General features: G+C 45.4%; 1 protein-coding gene across 3 annotated transcripts; it reads left to right on the top strand.

The window, feature by feature from the left end:
• Positions 1–34: 34 nt before the first annotated feature.
• Positions 35–19,955, top strand: SPAG5 (sperm associated antigen 5). Of its 3 annotated transcripts, none has more exons than XM_082442780.1 (24): positions 35–190; positions 764–889; positions 4,514–5,604; positions 5,709–5,883; positions 11,277–11,351; positions 11,603–11,692; positions 11,788–11,922; positions 12,135–12,254; positions 12,377–12,469; positions 12,572–12,685; positions 13,031–13,124; positions 13,284–13,431; positions 13,511–13,613; positions 13,802–13,935; positions 14,148–14,286; positions 17,100–17,211; positions 17,379–17,465; positions 17,727–17,847; positions 17,965–18,076; positions 18,456–18,536; positions 18,698–18,853; positions 18,934–19,008; positions 19,440–19,520; positions 19,759–19,955. In XM_082442780.1, the coding sequence occupies exons 1-24, from the start codon at positions 140–142 to the stop codon at positions 19,828–19,830; spliced, it is 3,585 nt and encodes a 1,194-aa protein (XP_082298906.1). In that variant the 5' UTR covers positions 35–139; the 3' UTR covers positions 19,831–19,955. The 3 variants fall into 3 exon arrangements, with proteins under 3 accessions (XP_082298906.1, XP_082298905.1, XP_082298907.1); XM_082442779.1 differs by having other exon boundaries at positions 11,600–11,692; XM_082442781.1 differs by lacking the exons at positions 18,934–19,008; positions 19,440–19,520; positions 19,759–19,955 and having other exon boundaries at positions 11,600–11,692; positions 18,456–18,525; positions 18,698–18,816.
• Positions 19,956–20,087: the final 132 nt, after the last annotated feature.

Raw genomic sequence — 20,087 nt, 5'->3', positions numbered from 1 at the left:
CCGGAGCGGACGCGCCCACCTGACGCACTGAGACTTCGCAGCCAATCGGGAAGCGCGGAGCAGGTTCAAATAAAGACGGCGGGTGAGCATGGCGTCGCTTCTTGCGTCTAGGAGGTGATCACCCTGTGTTGTGTTGAAGATGTGGCGGGTGAAAAAACTGAACCTTAGCGTGTCGCCTTCGCCCCAACCGGTGAGCGAGAGTGCCTCATGGAGGGAGAGATGGGCCGGGGTTTCGGGTCGGGGTGGCTGGCTGCCGGGCGTCGTGGAAAGCTGGATCGAGCCTGGGGACGGGTGCATGTGGAGTCTAATGTTAGTCCTGATGTTCAGAGGACTGGGGTTGGAGCCTACTCTTTTTTTTTTTTTTTAATTTTATTTACTTATTTATTTATTTTTGGCTGTGTTGGGTCTTCGTTTCTGTGTGAGGGCTTTCTCTAATTGCGGCAAGTGGGGGCCACTCCTTCATCACGGTGCGCGGGCCTCTCACTGTCGCGGCCTCTCTTGTTGCGGAGCACAGGCTCCAGACGCGCAGGCTCAGTAATTGTGGCTCACGGGCCTCGTTGCTCCGCGGCATGTGGGATCTTCCCAGACCAGGGCTTGAAGCCGTGTACCCTGCATTGGCAGGCAGATTCTCAACCACTGCGCCATCAGGGAAGCCCTGGAGCCTACTCTTGTTATTGCTCGTGAGCTTCTTAGGGAGGGAGGGGAGCTTCTTCGGGCAGGCTGGCAGAGCCCAGGCTTTCTCACATTCTCTCTTCTGTTTTAGGGAAAAGCAGCTATGAGAACGCCTCTCCGAGAACTTATCCTGCAACCTGGTGCCCTCACCAACTCGGGAACAGGGCCCCCGATAGCCTACTCGTCCACCCCATCACTGTGCAAGCTAGGGCTGCAGGTGAGATTCGCCTGGCCAGCCTCTCGACTGGGCTCTTTGCCGAGGCCGAGAGCTCAGAGGAACAGAGGGCCAGGGCTGGAACGTAATTAATAACGATAATGAAGTTTCCTTCTTCGGTGACATCCATTTACAGCTATTCAGGCCAACAGAGAGGTACCCTAGGGTCGCTAAAGGAAGTCCACTGAGAACCCGCACCTCTATTTAGCTGTTAGTTTTTTTCATCACCTCCTCCCCCATTCTGTCTTTACCAAACGTCTCAGAAATACTATCACTTTGGTTAGTGGTCTCCCTCTTAATAGGGACTCACTTACGGAGATGTCAGTCAGCTGCAAGAATGAGGCAATGTCCATCCATTCCCAGAGGTAGTCAAAACTCCCCTGGGATCAAGTTACACCACTTCCAGACAGGGTTCCTGGACCACCGGAGTTGAAACTAGCTCCTTGTAGAACTGCCCACACTGAGTTGTACTTTTGTGAAAGGTCTTGAGAGACATAGCTATGTCTCAGTTCAAATAATGAGGATTGACTGTATACAGTTCAAATAATGAGGATTGACTGTATACATTTCTCTGCCTGTTGCTTTTCTCATTTAACAATGTGGTTTAAATCCCTCCATGTCAACTAGTGTAGAGCTAATTCATAAGATACTGTGGTATGCATGAATCATAATTTAGTCATAAATGGTCATTTATCCTTCCACTTTTTTTGCTTCTGCAAACAATGCTAATGTAAATATCTTTGTACTGATACCTTTATTTCGATGAGATGCATTTTCAGGAGTAGGATTATTGTTTTGAAGGAAAGATATTTTTAATTTTAAATTTTGTCAGATTGCTATCTAAAATAGCTATTACAATTCATATTCTCTCCAGCATTGTATGACGATATCCATTTCCCCACATCACCTCTTGTAGTAGTTGTTAGAGATCTTTAAAATTTTAGCCAGTCTGATGTGGTATCTTATTGTTACTTTAATTTGCATTTTCCTGACTACTAGTGAGTGTATCTCTTACATGTGAGTTGGTTATTTGGGTTTGCTCTTTTGTGAAATGCTTATTTATATTATTTGCTCATTTTTCTATTGGGTTGTTAACTCTTTCATCATTTTCTAAGTGTATATTATAAATAGTCATCCTTTGTCATGCTTTTTAGCTAGTTTGTAATTTTCTTTTGATTTTTACCTTTAATCCAGAGGTTATCTAGGAGGGGTTCTTAATTTCTTTTTCATCATTTTCTAAGTGTATATTATAAATAGTCATCCTTTGTCATGCTTTTTAGCTAGTTTGTAATTTTCTTTTGATTTTTACCTTTAATCCAGGGGTTATCTAGGAGGCGTTCTTAATTTCCAAGTGCTTAAAAACCATTTTGTGTCACCTTTTAAATTTTTTTTCTTGCATTATGATCAGACTGTAATCTGTTGTCTTTGTAGCCAAGTATAGGATGAATTTTTCTGAGTGTTCCATGAACATATGAAAAAAAGCATATTTACTATTCAAAGGATGTCACATTCTATTATATCCATCAGCAGATAGTTAATTATTCTGTCCTTGCACTTTTTTTAGTCTGCCAGATCTTTTGAATTTTGTGTTGTCCTTGTCTGATTTTGGTATCAACATAATTTTGGCCTTGTAAAATGAGTTAGGAAGTGTTTCCTTCTCTTTATTTAATTTTTTGGAAGAGCTTGAGACAAATGGGTATTAAATCTTCTTTGAATTTTGGTAAATTCAACCTGTGAAATGATCTGGTCCTGGACTTTTGTTTTCTGGGAGGTTTTTTTTTTTTTAATTAATTAATTAATTTATTTATTTATTTTGGCTGCGTTGGGTCTTCTTTGTTGCGTGTGGGCTTTCTCTAGTTGCGACGAGCGGGGGCTACTCTTGGTTGTGGTGCGCGGACTTCTCATTGTGGTGGCTTCTCTTGTTGTGGAGCGTGGGCTCTAGGCACACGGGCTTCAGTAGTTGTGGCGCGCAGGCTCAGTAGTTGTGGCACACGGGCTTAGTTGCTCCGCGGCACGTGGGATCTTCCTGGCTCAGGGATCGAACCCATGTCCCTTGCATTGGCAGGCAGATTCTTAACCACTGTGCCACCAGGGAAGTCCCTCCTTTAGCACTTTGAAAGAAAACTTGAAAATTTGAAATAAAATACATGAAAGTACATAAAACATTGAGCCTAACAAACTTGTATAAAGCACACATCGTTGTAACCAATACCCAAGGACATTGCTAGAATATCAGAAGTTTTAGCTCAACTTTATGTTTTAAAGTTTCATCCACTGCTGTAAATGAGAAATTTCATGTAAGTCTAATTCTTTTTTTTTTTTGTAAATAATTGGTCTTTATAATCCAAAGCTTCTAAAATAGTTTTGTTGTTCTGGTAGTTCAGAAAGTTTATCATTTTTTGTCAGTCCTGCTTGGAACTTGGTGAGCCATTTTAATATGCAAACTCAGATCTTTCTTTACCTTAGAGAAATTTTCTTCTAATACTTGTTAATCAGTGCCCCACCTGTATGTGTTCTCTTTTCTCCTTGAACTTCTTTTATTCACATGTTAGGTTTGCTGGATTTATTTTCCAGCTCTCTTAGCTTTTCCCTCAGATTTACATTTCTTTGTATTTTTGTCTTTACGATATGTCTTCCACTTGATTGTCCAGGCCAGTAATTCTTGTCTTAACTCTGATCATCCTCTTTCAATGCATATTACTAAAATTTTTGGTTTAAAAGTAATATTTATTATTTCCAGAAAGTCTTTGTGTGTGTGAGTTGTACTCAGATCTTCTTATGTATGCATATATTTTTTGGTGCAAATTGTTATCTGTTTCTTCCGTCAGCTGTGTTTTGGTAGGGCCTACCTTTCCTAACTATCTTAGGGTTTGTCCTTTCTCTGGCTACTGGATCCACATAAGTACATTCATATTTTCCTTTTTTTGTTCATTGAGTCTCAGGACCAGCAGCCCTGCAAGTGGTAGAAAGTGCAGTGGTCTCTGTCCCTATGAACCAGCAATTGGGAGGTTGTCACTCCCTTTTCAGGGCACCAGGAAGAGTCTTTCTGCTCTTCATTCTCCTCTGCTACAAAGGCTAGAGCTCTTCAAATCCCAAGGATTGAATGGCCTCAACCCATGTGTTCAGGATACCCTCAGTTCTTGCGGTCAAGGAGACTAGGTCACTGGCACAGGTTGATGTTGCCCTTTCTTCCTACGGTACATGGATCTCTGTGGGCCAAGTGCTCTCTCACTCTAGTCCCCAATTTCTCATCTGTTCCAAAAGGAAGAAAATCTTATACCAACTGTAGAACTTGAGCCAGGGGTCCCTCTTACCCTAGAAGTGGATTGGAGTTAGTATTGGAGAAGAGTGGGGTCACTTTCAAGCCACCATCTTCCCATGACATGGATAGATTATCTTAGACTTGTTTATACTGTAACCTGGTTCACTTGGAAGGACCCAGAATGGCTTCCCAGCTTTTCTACTGGGTCTCTGTAGTAAGTAGCAAGGCTTAGCCAAGTTCTTACCTAAGTAAAGGTAATGAGAACTCTTTCCTTTTTTGAGTTCAGACAGTATCCTGCACCCATAACTGTATATTGGGAACCAGAGCTGACTGTATTAGTCAACTACTTTTGTTTCCTTTGGCAGGAAGGCAGCAACAACTCATCTCCACTGGATTTTGTCAATGCTAAGAAGACAGACGCCCCTTCAGAACAGTTCAGCCATCCCTCAACATGTCTAGAAGCTTGTCAACATGAATCAGATGAGCAGCCCCTAAATCTGATTCCCCAAACCAATTCTACTCCCAAAACATCTGAGGAAGCAGTAGACCTACTGGGCGACAGTGTGGTTAAAACCGTGGTCCTTGTACCTTCTCCAGGGGGGCAGCAGCAAAACATTACACTCGAGGTGCATCTAGATACCATGGCAGAGACAAACAGCTTCTCTCTAGATGAGCCTTTGAGGCCAGGAGATCTGCTGAGAAACGGGGTGGCCCCCTGCATGGAAGACAACTTTTCAGAAATTGTTCTTGCTATGCCTGAGAAACCTACATTTCAGGATCCTCCATCCCATCTGTTGGAGTACCCACAAAATCCCTGTTCTGAGCAACAGCTACACTGCTCCAAGGAAAGCCTGAAGGACAGTAGGACTGAGGCTGTGCCTGAGGACTTAGTCCCTTCTGAAAGTAATGCCTTGTTGCCTTCCTCCCTGCTCTGGCTTTCCCCTTCAACTGTCTTAGCAGCAGATTTCCCTGTCAGTCTTGTGGACCCAGGGGAGGAAATTTTAGAGCACAGAACTACAGAGGAGAGGGAAATGAGCCTTCCCACATTCCCTGAGGAGGCCGAACTGGGAGATCAAGCTCTTGTCTCAAATACGGATGATATTCCATCCACAGGCCTGACCCCAAATCCAGGAGAAATGGAATCCCAGGCAGCTCCAGGGCCAGCAGTAGAACATGCTGGTAGCATTCCCGTCTCTGATATGGGGCCTTGGATGTCTCCTCTGGCCTGGCTGGAAAAAGGTGTAAATACCTCCGTCATGCTGGAAAATCTCCGCCAGAGCTTATCTCTTCCCTCTGTGTTTCGGGATGCTGCGATTGGCACTACCCCTTTCTCTACTTGCTCGGTGGGGACTTGGTTTACTCCCCCAGCACAGCAGGAAAGGAGTACAAACACTTCCCAAACAGGCCTGGTGGGCACCAAGGACAGTACTTCTGAGACAGAGCACCTTCTATGGGGGTAAGTATCCCTGTATCTTTGTGCTCCTGGACCTCATTCCCCTGGATCTGCCACTCCCATCCCTTTCCCTCTCTTCTTCTCATGTTCTTCTCTTCCTACTGCAGCCGTCCTCCAGATCTCACTGCCTTATCTCGACATGACCTGGAAGATAACCTGCTGAACTCTCTTGTCATTCTGGAGATTCTCTCCCGCCAGCTGCAGGACTGGAAGAGCCAGCTGACTGGCCCTCACCCAGAAGTTCAGGACAGCAGCACACAGACTGACACCTCTTCCAGTGGGGTAAGAAGGTTCTTCCCAAAGTGTGGAGGACCCCAGTGGGCCCTCTTCCTTAGAATATGTATAAAAGCTGAGGATCTGGAAAATCCCCTAGAGCTGTTTGTACTCACTATACCCCTGGGGTGTACATCAAGACCTTCCGAGGGAGTGCAAGCAAGGAAAGTTTTAAAGGAATCGGTTTCTAGATCCTCATCTTCCAAATGTACTCTTTACTAATTTGTTTTCTTTCCTACTTCCCCATTCTCAATTACCCTTGCCCAATTTACTAACTTTACTATAAAGAAGAGCATATTTACTACCTGTCCTGAATCTTACATTGTCAAGAGGCAGCATTCAAAGGACAATAGAAAATATTTGTGTACGTGCTGAGAAGGCAAATGACTGCAATGATTATGTAACATGTCACTTTTGTGTGCTTTCAACAAAATTGAGGGAAGACTTCAGTTATGTCAGTGGATGGAAGTTCATTGTGAGATTTTCGGCATGTATCTCCAAAGGAGTTCCTAGAATTGGGTGACATGCCCTTCTTCCGTTCTTTCATTCCTACTTATTTCCATTATTTATGTGAAGAAATTTTCTCACAGAAATCTTTTTTTTTTGGCTGCACCACATGGCTTGTGGGATTTCATTTCCCCGACCAGGGATCGAACCCAGGCCTTTGGCAGTGAGAGCGCGGAGTCCTAACCACACGACCGCCATGGAATTCCCTCACATAAATCTTGTATCCGTAAGAATGGAAAATAGGCATAGAATTCTTACTGAACTATGTCTTATTGTAGGAATTATAGTAATCACAGACACATGAACTAATAAGGGGAGGGATGCTCCATCTATTTCATTAGTAGATGGATCGCCAGTAAAATTCTACTGGATATGTTTATGATTTTAATTAAAAATTATATTATTACAGTGATTAGTATACAACTGATGAAAATATTTCTCCATCCAAAAGAGAGTTTTCTCACTTAAAATCTTATGTGGGACTTCCCTGGTGGCACAGTGGTTAAGAATCCGCCTGCCAATGCAGGGGACACGGGTTCGATCCCTGGTCTGGAAAGATCCCACATGCCGCGGAGCAACTAAGCCCGTGTGTCACAACTACTGAGTCTGCGCTCTAGAGCCCACGAGCCACAACTACTGAGCCTGTGTGCCACAACTACTGAAGCCCGCACGCCTAGAGCCCGTGCTCCGCAACAAGAGAAGCCACCGCAATGAGGAGCCTGTGCACCGCGACGAAGAGTAGCTCCCGTTTGCCACAACTAGAGAAAGCCCGCGCACAGCAACAAAGACCCAATGCAACCAAAAATAAATAAATAAATAAATAAATAAATAAATTAATTAATTAAAAATCTTATGGTCAGAGGAATTAAAAATTTTTTTTAATTTATTTAAATTTAGATGAACTTTTGTTGTCATTACAGAGATACTAATATCAGAGTTTAAAGTGTAAAAGTATGTTTTATTAGGATAAAATTCTGAGAGGAGTAAAAATAGAGGTACAAGGAGAAAAAGGGATGATATAAAATTTCTGTTAAAGAAGAATGTCATGTATTTTTTTTTAATTAATTAATTAATTTATTTTTGGCTGCATTGGGTCTTCGTTGCTGTGCACGGGCTTTCTCTAGTTCCGGTGAGCGGGGGCTACTCTTCGTTGCCGTGTGCTTCTCTTGTTGTGGAGCCCAGGCTCTAGGCGTGCAGGCTTCAGCAGCTGTGGCACGTGGGCTCAGTAGTTGTGGCTCGCGGGCTCTAGAGCACAGGCTCAGTAGCTGTGGCACACGGGCTTAGTTGCTCTGCGGCATGTAGGATCTTCCCGGACCAGGGCTCGAACCCGTGTCCCCTGCATTGGCAGATGGATTCTTTTTTTTTTTTTTTTTAATTAATTTATTTATTTATATTTATTTTTGGCTGTGTTGGGTCTTCATTTCTGTGCGAGGGCTTTCTCCAGTTGCGGCGAGCGGGGGCCACTCTTCATCGCGGTGCGCGAGCCTCTCACCGTCGCGGAGCACAGGCTCCAGACGCGCAGGCTCAGTAGTTGTGGCTCACGGGCTTAGTCGCTCTGCGGCATGTGGGATCTTCCCAGACCAGGGCTCAAACCCGTGTCCCCTGCATTGGCAGGTGGATTCTTAACCGCTGCGCCACCAGGGAAGTCCGCTTTGTGTACTTTCTAAAGGTATCAAATAGGTATTAAATCATTATGGTTTATAAAGCAGAAAGAAACACACCATTGTAAAGCAATTATACTCCAATAAAAACGTTAAAAAAAATCATTATGGTGTATGTAACATTTATACCATTGGGTATATTTAAGAGTGATGTAACAGTGTTATTTCAAACTGTCAATGTTTATAAGGTGGTGGAAATTACAGCCTTTGTAACAATTTAAACGTAAGGGTACTCCAGCTTTCAAAATTACTGTAGGAGATATGAGAGGAAAACAGTTTAAAGACCATTGTTCAAGAGGAATCCTGCTGTGACAGCACAGGCCAAGGAAGTAAGGGAATGTGTCAGGGAAGGAATTGAGGTCCTCAGTGTTGTGACTGTTGAGGTAATAGGTGGCTGCTGCTAAGAAGAGATGGTCTCGGGAATTCCCTGGCAGTCCAGTGGTTAGGACTCTGCGCTCTCACTGCCGAGGGCCAGGGTTCAATCCCTGGTCGGGGAACTAAGATCCCACAAGCCGCGCAGCGCGGCCAAAAAAAAAAAAAAGATGGTCTCTAAGACTCCAAAGACCTCCTTTGGGTTGAAAATATCCTCAAAATAATGATTTTACTTTTTGTCAAAATCCTGGAAGCCATAGGCTCATCATTCGTGTATTTTCTTATTTTTGTATCCTTTCCTCTTGTCCTTGACCTTGTTCCCCATCCCTGAGTTGGCCTTGTACCCTCTTTCCTTGAAGCTTGCCAAATTCTTTTAGAGACCACTGGAGCAGAACCAAAGAGAGGAAATGACAGTGCCTTCAGCCATTCCCCATCACAGTGCCATGTCCTTGCCGCTTGGCTGCCTCATTCACGCTAATCTCATCACCTGCCTGACTGGCCAGCCCTGAGCAGTATGTGTGCCCTGTTCCAGGGCTCCAGGGGTAACTGTGCCTTACTGCATGACGCAGTCGGGAACAATGTCTGCTTTGCTGGGGAGGGGAGCGATGAACTCTAAGAGATCTGCCTCCTTATATCCAGACTGCTGCAGCATCGTGACTCAGCACTGCTGCTCCAGCACTAGGCTTTTTCCTAGACGATGGCTGCCTTGCAGCAGGAATGAAGGTTCCCCACTTTTCTCTCAGAACTTCAAAGTTTCTCTAGGGCTCTGCTGCCTTTGAAATCATACTTATCTACTCCACATAGCACACTAAGATTTTCATCTGCTCCAAGATAATGAACAGACCATTAGAGATTAAGAAAATTAAAATGAGTAGTAAATAAATATTTGAGACGGTTACCATTACTGGTAATCAGAGAAATGCAAATTGCAACATGAGATGCTATTTTCTTCTGGCAAAATAGCAAAGAATAAAATAGATAATAGTGCTAAGCATTGTCCTGTCATCAGTAGGGCATAAATTGGTTCAATCTTTTTTTTTTTTTATGCTTTAAAACAGTTGTATTTAATATTACATTTAAAATTTTTTTCTCTTGTTTGAACATTATGCCTTTAAACGGGTTCAGCCATTTTTGAAGGCAATTTAAACTGCTCAAAGCAGTTCAAACTTTTTGACCCAGTAACCCCACTTCTAGGGATAAATCCTAAGGGGAAAAAAAAAATTCTGCATAAAGATGATAACTTTTAAAAAATGAAAAATAATGGTACATCCATAAGATAGGATATCCTACAATTATTTAAAAATATATTTATGAAGAGTTTTTTTTTTTTTTCCAGCCGTGCAGTGCGGCATGCAGGATGTTAGTTCCCCCACCAGGGATCAAACCCATGCCCCCTGCAGTGGAAGTGTAGAGTCCTAACCACTGGACTGCCAAGAGTTTTTAATAGCATGGAAAAATAAGTTTAATGTTCATGGTTTTTAAAGAAAGGAATTCAGGGACTTCCCTGGTGGCACAGTGGTTAAGAATCCGCCTGCCAATGCAGGGAACATGGGTTCGATCCCTGGTCCGGGAAGATCCCACATGCTGCGGAGCAGCTAAGCCTGTGCGCCACAGCTACTGAGCCTGTGCTCTAGAGCCTGTGAGCCACAACTACTGAGCCTGTATGCCACAACTACTGAAGCCCACGCACCTAGAGCCAGTGCTCCACAACAAGAGAAGCCACTGCAATGAGAAGCCTGTGCACCACAACGAAGAGTAGCTCCCACTTGCTGCAACTAGAGAAAGCCCACGCACAGCAACAAAGACCAAACGCAGCCAAAAATAAATAAATAAATAAGATCCCACAAGCCCCATGGCCCAGCCAAAAAAAAGATACCTAGAGATCAACAAAAATAAATAAATAAATAAAAAGAAGAAAAAAAAAAAAAAAAGAAAGGAGTTCAGAGTTCATATAACCTCTAAGAGGCTTTGAGGTGAGGTAAAATGTCAGCAGAAGTTAAAAACGAGTGATACTCCACTTTGATAGGTCTCCCTAAAGCACATATCCTAGTCTCAGGCTCGCAATGAGGAGACTAAATATAAACTCAGGGCTAAATAACATTAGTATAATAAAATTAAGTAAGAAAAGCAGGACCCCAAATTTATTTATATATTATAATCTCAATTGTGGTTTTTCTTAAGCATTACTGTCTTTCATCAAATCTAAGATACTATCAATATTGAATGCATACCAATGTCAGTGGTGTTAAAATGTAAAGACAGGGACTTCCCTGGTGGTTCAGTGGTTAAAACTCTGTGCTTCCAATGCAGGGGGCACGGGTTTGATCCCTGGTCAGGGAACAAAGATCCCACATGCCACGCAGTGCGGCCAAAATAAAAAAAAATTGTAAAAAGGCAATCATCTTAGAATTTATTAAATATAGTTATTTCTTTCTAAATCAGTAGTCTACAACTTTTTTCTCCCTCTGACACCTGAGGGAGGTAACATACTCAATCAGTTACAGCAAATCCCTATAGCAAGGAAATCTGGTGTGGAGGTATATTGAAGTCTCTTGGGGTGGGTGCTATACTGTTGGTTGAGAATCACTGCTCTAGGGGTGAAATTGATAATGATTCTTTTTCCATTTTATTCACTTTCCTATTTCCAAAATTTTACAGTAAACACATAATCAGAAAAAAAAGTTATTTTAAAAAGTAATTTTTTTACCTACCTCTGGATTTTTTCTGACTTGGCTTCATCAAGCTGTGAGCCTTGCTCCTGATTTTAATGGGAAAGGCTCCTGTATCTCGGTGGTAGGGGGAATGAGCTGCTGGTGGTACATGTTGCCTATGCAAAAGGGGCAACTCTGTTTCTCCAACTAGATGAGTAAGAAACCTCAGCATCTTCAGGAGAGCCAGGAGATTGGACAGGCTCTGCGGCAGGCCAGGAATGTCATGGTAAGTGCTGCTTGACCTTATACCATTGCTGGGTCTCCTGTGAAGATCAAGAATGGCGACTCCTGAGCAGTTAGCAGATGATGGATGGTACTCAGCCATGGCAGTGAAGGGAGGTTTCCTTTTGTTAAGAACATCTCTTCCTTATTGGGAGCGTGAAATTGGGGTTGGTGGCTTCCTCCTCAGTGTCCCTGCTTACTTCCTGCTTAATGACTTTATTTGATCTAGCCTAACCATCTCTCCCTCTACAGCAGTCATGGGTGCTGGTCTCTAAAGAGCTGATATCCTTGCTTCACCTATCTCTGCTGCACTTAGATGAAGATAAAACTGCTCTGAGTCAGGAGGTAAGCAGCATGCAGATGGAGGCAGAGGCCTTTGGTGGGACTGAAATTCAGCCAAATAAAGAAACCAGACACAGTATATGATTCTTATCTTATAGTCTCGGCGTACAGAAACCTTGGTGTCCTGCTGTTTTGATGTGTTGAAGAAATTGAGGGCAAGGCTCCAGAGCCTCAAAGCAGAAAGGGAGGAGGCAAAGCACAGAGAGGAAATGGCCCTCAGAGGCAAAGATGCGGTAAGGTGTCAGGCTTTTGTTCCTGGATGTGGGAGTTCTCTTCCTAAGGTTCCTGCAGGAACATAAATTGACTTGAGACACAGATGGGTGGCCTGAGAACTGCTTGCACTGGGGAATAATGAACTAAACTACTGGTGTGACGGATAGTTATGGCTTTTTGTGCTGTATCCTTCCTCTGCCCACAATGTCCTCTCAACCTCTTCTCTAAACAGGCAGAGACAGTGCTAGAGGTTTTCTGTGCACACGCCAGCCAGCGCATCAGCCAGCTGGAACAGGACCTGGCATCCATGGGGGAATTCAGAGGGCTTTTGAAGGAAACCCAGACCCAACTGGTAATTGAGGGCATATTCTTTCCTGGGATCCATACTGACACACTGGGAGGATGGTCATGTACCCCTACTTCTCTGTATCCAGAGGGACAGGGCCCCCTGCACTGACAATCCTTCTCATGCAGGTAGGGCTTCATACTGAGCAAGAAGGGTTGGCTCAGCAGACAGCAAGTCTTACCTCAGCCTTGCAGCAGGACTGGATATCCATGCAACTGGATGTGAGTATTTGGGGCCATTATACTGCTCCTTTGCTCACAGCCAGCCCTGTTAGGAGTCTTCTCTCAAGGGTGCTCTTCTGACCTGCTTGCTTCCCCTGGTAGTGTGTAACACGGACAGCTCTGCTGAGCCGGTTTCGACAACTCACAGAGAAATTTACAGCCAAGAGCCGGCAGACCCTGCAGGAACGTGACGCTGCAATTGAGGAAAAGCAGCAGGTACAAACCAGGGGTGGGGACTGCTTAGGCCTGGTTTCCTCCTTCTTCTCTACAGAAGGCCTTTCTGATGAGAGGTGTCATTAGCCTCCTCCCTGGGACCTGTCTTCTTTCCATCTGTGGGTTTGGAGACCAGCCAGTCCCTTTGCTATAAGATGGCCTTCAGCACCTTCTTCAGCAGCTTTTCTCCTGTTTCTACATTTTCCTGAGGATCAGACTTATTTGCTGCAGTGTTTTTGCCCAGGAACAAGGTGGTTTGTTGTCCTGTCCAGAAAGAGAAACTGGACTAAGTCTTGGGACTCTTGATTCAGGAGGAGCTGTGGGAGGAAAACTGTCTTTTTCTCCTAGGTTTCCAGGGAGCTGGAACGAGTCTCTTCCCATTTAGAGGACTGCAAAAGCCAACTAGAACAACTGGAGTTGGAAAACAGTCGCCTGGCAACAGGTGTGTGTGTGTGCATGCGTGCAAGCAGTTGTACCCTGCTGAGGCTTGGGGTGTGGCAGTGGCGCAAGAAAGTGCTCTAGGGCACTTGTCTTAGAGCAGAAGTGTGGGGACGTTTGGGCCTGGGGACCACATGGTGTCATTTGGATAATTTTGGTCTAGATCTCCGGGCTCAGCTGCAGATTCTGGCCAGCATGGAGAGTCAGCTAAAAGAGCTACAGAGTCAGCATGCCCATTGTACCCAGGACCTGGCCATGAAGGATCAGTTGCTCTGCCAGCTTACCCAGAGCAGTGAGGAGAAGGCTGCTCAGTGAGTTCCTCTCAGGTTATTGTGGCAGTAGGCATCCAGGATATGGGACCAATGGGATCTAACGTAAGGTCTCTGGCAGATGGCAAAAGGAAGAGATGGCATTAAAACATATGCAGGCAGAGCTGCAGCAACAACAGGCGGTCCTGGCCAAGGAGGTGCAGGACCTAAAGGAGACCCTGGAGGTAAGGAAGATGGCTTGGGGCAGGGGAGCTGCAGGAGTGTGACTCTTCCCTGATGGAATTGAGGTGAGGTTTGAGACTCTGGACTGGAAAAAGCCTCTGTTCCCAGGACTCTAAAATTTCCCACTTAGATGCATTTTCCCCCCTCCCTTCCTCGCTCCTTGCCTTCCTTCCTGCTCCTGTCTCCCCAGTTTGCAGAACAAGAGAATCAGGTTGCTCACCTGGAGCTGGGCCAGGTTGAGTGTCAGTTGAAAACCACCCTGGAAGTCCTCCGGGAGCGCAGCCTGCAGTGTGAGGACCTGAAGGACACCATGGAGAACCTGAAGTAAGACCTCTGCCTTTCTGTGCTTCCCTGTTAGTGTGTATCTCTCCCAGGACCGCTTCTAGAAGCTAAAGTCTCCAAGAAGGGAATTGTGACAGGGTTCGAGAGCCTCTTGTTTCCCCTCTTTGAACGCAGTTCTGTGTGGGGATTTGGAGAAGTGCTCAGAGAAGGTCACCTGGTGTTTGGCCATCTTCTCTGTTCCTTCCGTATTTCAGGGCTAAACTGGCCAGCACCATGGCAGAGAAACAGCAGCAAGACCTGGAGAAGACACGCCAGTATTCCCAAGAGCTAAGGGTGCTGACTGAGCAACTCCGTAGCCTGACCCTCTTCCTGCAGACAAAACTAAAGGAGAAGGTAGGGTCCGGGGTTTCCTTCTCTTCCCTTACAATTGTATCAGTATCTTCGAATAAAGATGGTTTTATTTCTTCTTTCCCGAACTGTATATCTTTTATTTCCTTTTCTTGTCTTACTGTGTTAGCTAGAACTTCCCCTATAGTGTTGAAAAGGAATGGTGAGAGGGGCCATCCTTGCCTCGTACCTGACCTTAAAGGGAAAGCTTTGAGTTTCTCACCTTTAAGTATGATGTTAACTGTAGGCTTTTTGTAGATATTCTTTATCCAGTTGAGGAAGTTCCCCTCTAATCCTAGTTTACTGAAAGTTTTTCCACTTGTATCCTTATTGTATAGAATGGTCTTCCTAAAATTCTACTCTTGTTCCATCTCTGTGACCTTCAGTGACTTTCAGTTGCCTACAGGATGTCTTCAACCTGTCACTCAAACTTTTCTTCTTCTGTCTCCTACCTCCCTGTTATGAACCCTTTACTCCCATAGACTGCCTACGTACTACACACACGTCTCATCCCCATTCGCACCCAGATGCGTGCTGTTACCACGTCCGTTCTCTTCTATCTTCAAACTGGAAAGACCTTTTCCTTCCTATTAAAATCCTCCCTGGTTCACCTTCTTCTTTGAAATGTTCCCAAACATCAGTGGACTCAGTGATCTCCTGCTATATTCCTCATGAACTTACTCTCCTTTTGCACTTGTATTAATTTTCCTTGGATGTTTGGTCTCTTCAACTAGACTGTATTTAAAGAAAGCAGAAATTTAGCCTTGCTTCTTTGGCTTCCCCACAGTGCACACTGAACAATAAATGGGTATTTTTCAGAATGCAGCGTTAGTTAGCTTATTCAACAGTTAAAGGCACAGCCAGAATCCTGAAATCGAATTGCTTATGATCTGACCCCATTCCCCAGCGTGTGCTAAGCACAGGAAGCCAGTCTTGCAGGGAAGACAGACAGATGTAAACTTGTCATCTTGGCTTGTGATTGTGATAGAGGGTTGCCTGGATGACCACAGAGAAAGGAGCCTCAGTTTTACCTTTGAGAGTTAAGATGTCTTCTCAGAGCAGGTGACTCTTGGGCAGAGTCTTGAGGTTAGAAGTTTGTAGGGCAGGGTTGGGTATATAGGAAGGCCCACCAGGCAGAGGGAATAGTATGAAAGTCATAGAGGCACTATGGGTACTTTTTGTAGTGTCTACCTTGTGACAAGACCTGGGTTAGGTGCTGGGACTACAGGTGAACAAGGCCAAGGCCCTGCTCATGTGGAATGTGGCGAGTTTGGGAACTGGGAGGTAGCTCTTTATGATTGGATTATAGGAGCTATGTGGGGCAAGGATGATAAGGAGAAAAGGCTGGAGAGCTAGGCAGGAGGCCAGATTTTTTAAGGCTTGAACTAAAGGGATACGGAGGAGGGGATGAATTGGATGAATTCAATACATATTTAGGAAGTAAAAGTAACAGAACGGGGACTTCCCTGGCGGTCCAGTGGTTAAGACTTCGCCTTCTAATGCAGGCGGTGCGGGTTTGATCCCTGGTTGGGGAGCTAAGATCCCACATGCCTCGCGGCCAAAAAACCAAAACATAAAACAGAAGCAATATTGTAACGAATTCAATAAAAAAGACTTTAAAAATGGTCCACATCAAAAAAATCTAAAACAAAAAAGTAACAACGTGGTGACCAGTTTGATATAGGAGTACAGTGGAAGAGTGAATGATGATCTCTAGATTGCTGGAAAGATGGCGACACTCTAGAACTGGGATTGGCAGACTTTTCCTGTAACGTGCAATATGATAAATATTTTCGGCTTTGCAAGCCGCATGGTCTTTGTCTCAGCTACTCAACTCTGCCTTTGTAGCTCAAGAGCAGGCATAGAGAGTATATAAATAAATGGATGTGGCAGTGTTCCAATAAAACTTTATTTACAAAAACAGGTGGCAGGCCAGATTTGAACCACAGGCTGTAATTTGCTGCTCCCCTGCTCTAGGATCTTAAATACAGGTGGAGGAATAGATTTTTGGTGGGGTGGGACAGGAAAAATGGTTAGCTCAGCTTTATACATACTAAATTTCAGATGAACTGTGGAGCAATCTGGTAGATTTTTCACAGGTAGTTGAGCCTTTGGGCCTGGAGATTGGGAGAAGGTCCAGTTGAGTGAGACAGATTGAAGGGTCATCCATGTAGAAGTAGATGTTTTTGTGGAGCTCCTGAGATGAGGCCACCTGGGGAATGTAAAGAGGGTCAAGGATGAACCAAAAGGAGCCCACAGTTAAAGAAAGACCTGTGGCTAGAGAGAAGAAATAGCCAGAAAGGCATGAGTCCTACCTGTGAAGGAGAGAGAGTCATGTCACACAAGTGAAGAAAATGAAGTTTCTAAAAGAACATGGTCATTGGTTATCACATAGGTCAGGTAAAATAAGACCTGAAAGGTGTCCGATGCCATTGGTGTACCAAATAATGAGAATTTTTGTGGAATGGTGGGGCAGAAGCCTGAGTGTAGTGGGCTAGTGAGTCCATACATGGTGAGAATTTTAGGCAAGAAATGTAGGCTTTTCTTTCTTTTTTTTTTTTAATGGAAGGGAAAAAGAAAAGGCAGTAGCTAAAAGCATACTTAAGATAAGAAGAAGGGTTTTTGTTTTTTTTTTAATTGTTGTTCTAGTGAGAGAGAATTAAGTTCAGGGAAAGGAGCTAATGGAGAAGTTGAAGATAGAGAAGAGAGGTGACATATAGAACAGCATCCCGAGGAGATGGCCGGTGAATACCTGGAAGTTCAGGGAACCCACTATCCCTGAAAAGCAGCTGACGTTTTTTTTTTTCCTTTGCCCTTAGGCTGAACCAGAGACCCTCCCGATAAGCACAGCCTGTGCTCCTTCCCAGGAACACCCTCTGCCCAGTGACAGCACCTTTTTGGGAAGCACCCTGACAGCAGTGGCAGATGAAGGTTAAAGGCCCTGGAATTTAGGGGTGGGAAAGTTGTGACTCTGCTCCTGATATCTTCAGCTGTTGAAGATGCCGCCAACAGACCCTGTCTCTTCCTGGCTCCCGTGATGGCCGACCCTTGACTGGGTCACCAGAGGGGCCCTCTACCATGGTTGCATTTTGTTTTAGAGCCAGAATCAGCTCCTGTGCCCTTGCTTGGAAGTGACAAGAGTGCTTTCACCAGAGTAGCATCAACGGTTTCCCATCAGCCTACAGGTTAGGATGGGCTCCAGGGATCCTGCCTTATTTCTAGATCTGGTAGTGATGATAAGGACTAAAGCAGTGAGAAGTGCTTTGCTCTAAAAACCTCAATTTTACTTGGGCTCATTTCATTTCTGCCTTTTGGGATCGGTAATGTTCTGGACATTCAGATCCTGTGGGTGGGGAACATGGATAAGAGTTGTGGAAGTGATAGCTACACGCTCCTTCCTTCCAGAGCTAAAGGGCTCTACCTCTATCTAGTACTTTCTCTTTCAGAAACCCCAGGCATCGAGAATAGCCTGGCAGAAATGAGTACTATGACTCTGGAGCTTCAGAGCCTGTGTTCCCTGCTGCAGGAGTCTAAAGAAGAGGCTGTCAGGACTCTGCAGCGAAAGATGTGAGTGGTGTGCAGTCTTGGTGAGAGGGGGCAGGTCAGGTGAGCAGCCCCTTATGTCAAGGGCCCGGGCAGCCCCTGGTGGGGACAGGAATAATGCTGAATTCTTCGCTCCCCTAGATGTGATCTGCAGGCTCAGCTGCAGGCCCAGGAAGAACAGCATCAGGAAGCCCAGAAGGCAAAGGAAGCGGACATAGAGAAGCTGAACCAGGCCTTGTGCTTGCGCTACAAGGTGGAGGAGGGGCCTGGAAGTGAAGCGATGAAGAACTGGGGCAACTGTGAGGGCCCACTGGGAGCTGTTGTCTCTCCAGGAATCTGGGTGGTGGAGATTTTCCAACCATTGCCCTAGTTTTGCCCTTCCTGGGGTCAGACAATTCACATGTTTGGGAACCAGCTATAGACTGACCCATCTTCCAGGCTGACCTAGAACTCTAGCAGAACTCTCTCAACATGGAAATGTGCCTGGCCTGACATAGCCCTAGAGGAAGAATTGGAGTGTTATCAATTGGTATCACCTGGGCTGAGCATGGTCAGGCACAAAATCCTATCTCCTGGCAAGGGCTGCAGAAGCCAGCTCTCCCACTGCCTTCTTACCTCCCTTTTCCTCACAGAATGAAAAGGAACTCCAGGAAGTGATACAGCAGCAGAACGAGAAGATCCTAGAGCAGATAGACAAGAGTGGTGAGCTCATAGTACGTTCATCATGATGCCCAGCCTCTGCCTTCTGTGTCACTGGTAGCCAGGGTCCCAAATGTGGGAATTGGGTCCCCTGGTCTACCCTTGCTCACCACATGGGATAAGGATAGAGAGGACCTTTGAGGGCTACTAGATACCTCTCCATTCTCATCCCCAGAGGCTTAGAGAGGAGGTGACCCAGCTCACCCGTTCACTTCGACGTGCGGAGACAGAGACTAAGGTGCTCCAAGAGACCCTGGCAGGCCAGCTGAACCCTGACAGTCAGCCCATGGCCACTAACTGGATCCAGGAGAAAGTGTGGCTCTCCCAGGAGGTGACTCAGAGTTAACAGAAGAGCTGGGCAACTGGTGGGAACCCTAGGCTGTACCCCTACTGATCTGAACATATCTATAGGTGGACAAGCTGAGGGTGATGTTCCTGGAGATGAAAAATGAGAAGGCAAAACTCATGGTCAAGTTCCAGAGCCATGTAAGAATTTCCATGTCATTCTAGGGCTATTTCCTGTCACCACTAGCAAGCGCCCTGCCATATTTATCTTTCCCCACAAGCTATGTTGTTCTTTTTTTAAATTTATTTATTTATTTTTGGCAGTGTTGGGTCTTCGTTTCTGTGCGAGGGCTTTCTCTAGTTGCAGCAAGTGGGGGCCGCTCTTCATCGCGGTGCGCGGGCCTCTCACTATCGAGGCCTCTCTTGCTGCGGAGCACAGGCTCCAGACGCGCAGGCTCAGTAGCTGTGGCTCACGGGCCTAGTTGCTCTGCGGCATGTGGGATCTTCCCAGACCAGGGCTCGAACCCGTGTCGCCTGCATTAGCAGGCAGATTCTCAACCACTGCGCCACCAGGGAAGCCCGCTATGTTGTTCTTTTAAGCGTAGAGCTTATGCATCCTATTTGCTTTTTAGAGAAACATCCTGGAAGAGAATCTGCGGCGCTCTGACAAGGAGTTAAAGAAACTAGATGACATTGTTCAGCATATTTATGAGGTAAAGGAGGGAGGGAGTTGATGCAACTAAGGCACTTGGTATAAGGCCTGGCCCAAGGGGTACTGATGAGCATAGCTGTGGTTCCCAGCCTTTGCTGAGAGCTGGGCCTGACTCACTATTGCAGCCTTCTCTGTGGCTTCCATTTTCCCCCCTCTAACTCAGTGGGTGCTTCTTGGGGCTGGGAGCCTTGGGCCTTTGGCCTGTGACCCTGAGCTGCCTTTTCTGTATCTCTTGCCAGACTCTGCTGTCCATCCCAGAGGTTGTGAGGGGTTGCAAGGAGCTACAGGGATTGCTGGAATTTCTGAGCTAAGAAACTGAAAGCTGGACTCTGTTTCACCCCTTTTTACCTGCAGTACTCCCTTACCCCAACACCAGGACCAATTGGCTTAGAGCCAGCTCTGTTTAATGCTATTTAAATAAAGTATATTTAATGTATTTCTTCAGGCTCACTGAATCTTATTTCTTGGGTAGGAGGTGGGTGGATGAGGTCATGGGAGAGGCAGCTTGGCCCTCTTGCCTGGGCATCCTCCACACACCCCTCCCACTGCATCTAGAGCCAAAGCCAGT

This window comes from Balaenoptera physalus (genome assembly GCF_965194825.1).
Source record: "Balaenoptera physalus genome assembly, chromosome: 20".
Classification (NCBI taxonomy): Eukaryota; Metazoa; Chordata; class Mammalia; order Artiodactyla; family Balaenopteridae; genus Balaenoptera; species Balaenoptera physalus.
Note: the sequence above shows the minus strand (reverse complement) of the source record. Positions and strands in the feature narration are given on the sequence as shown.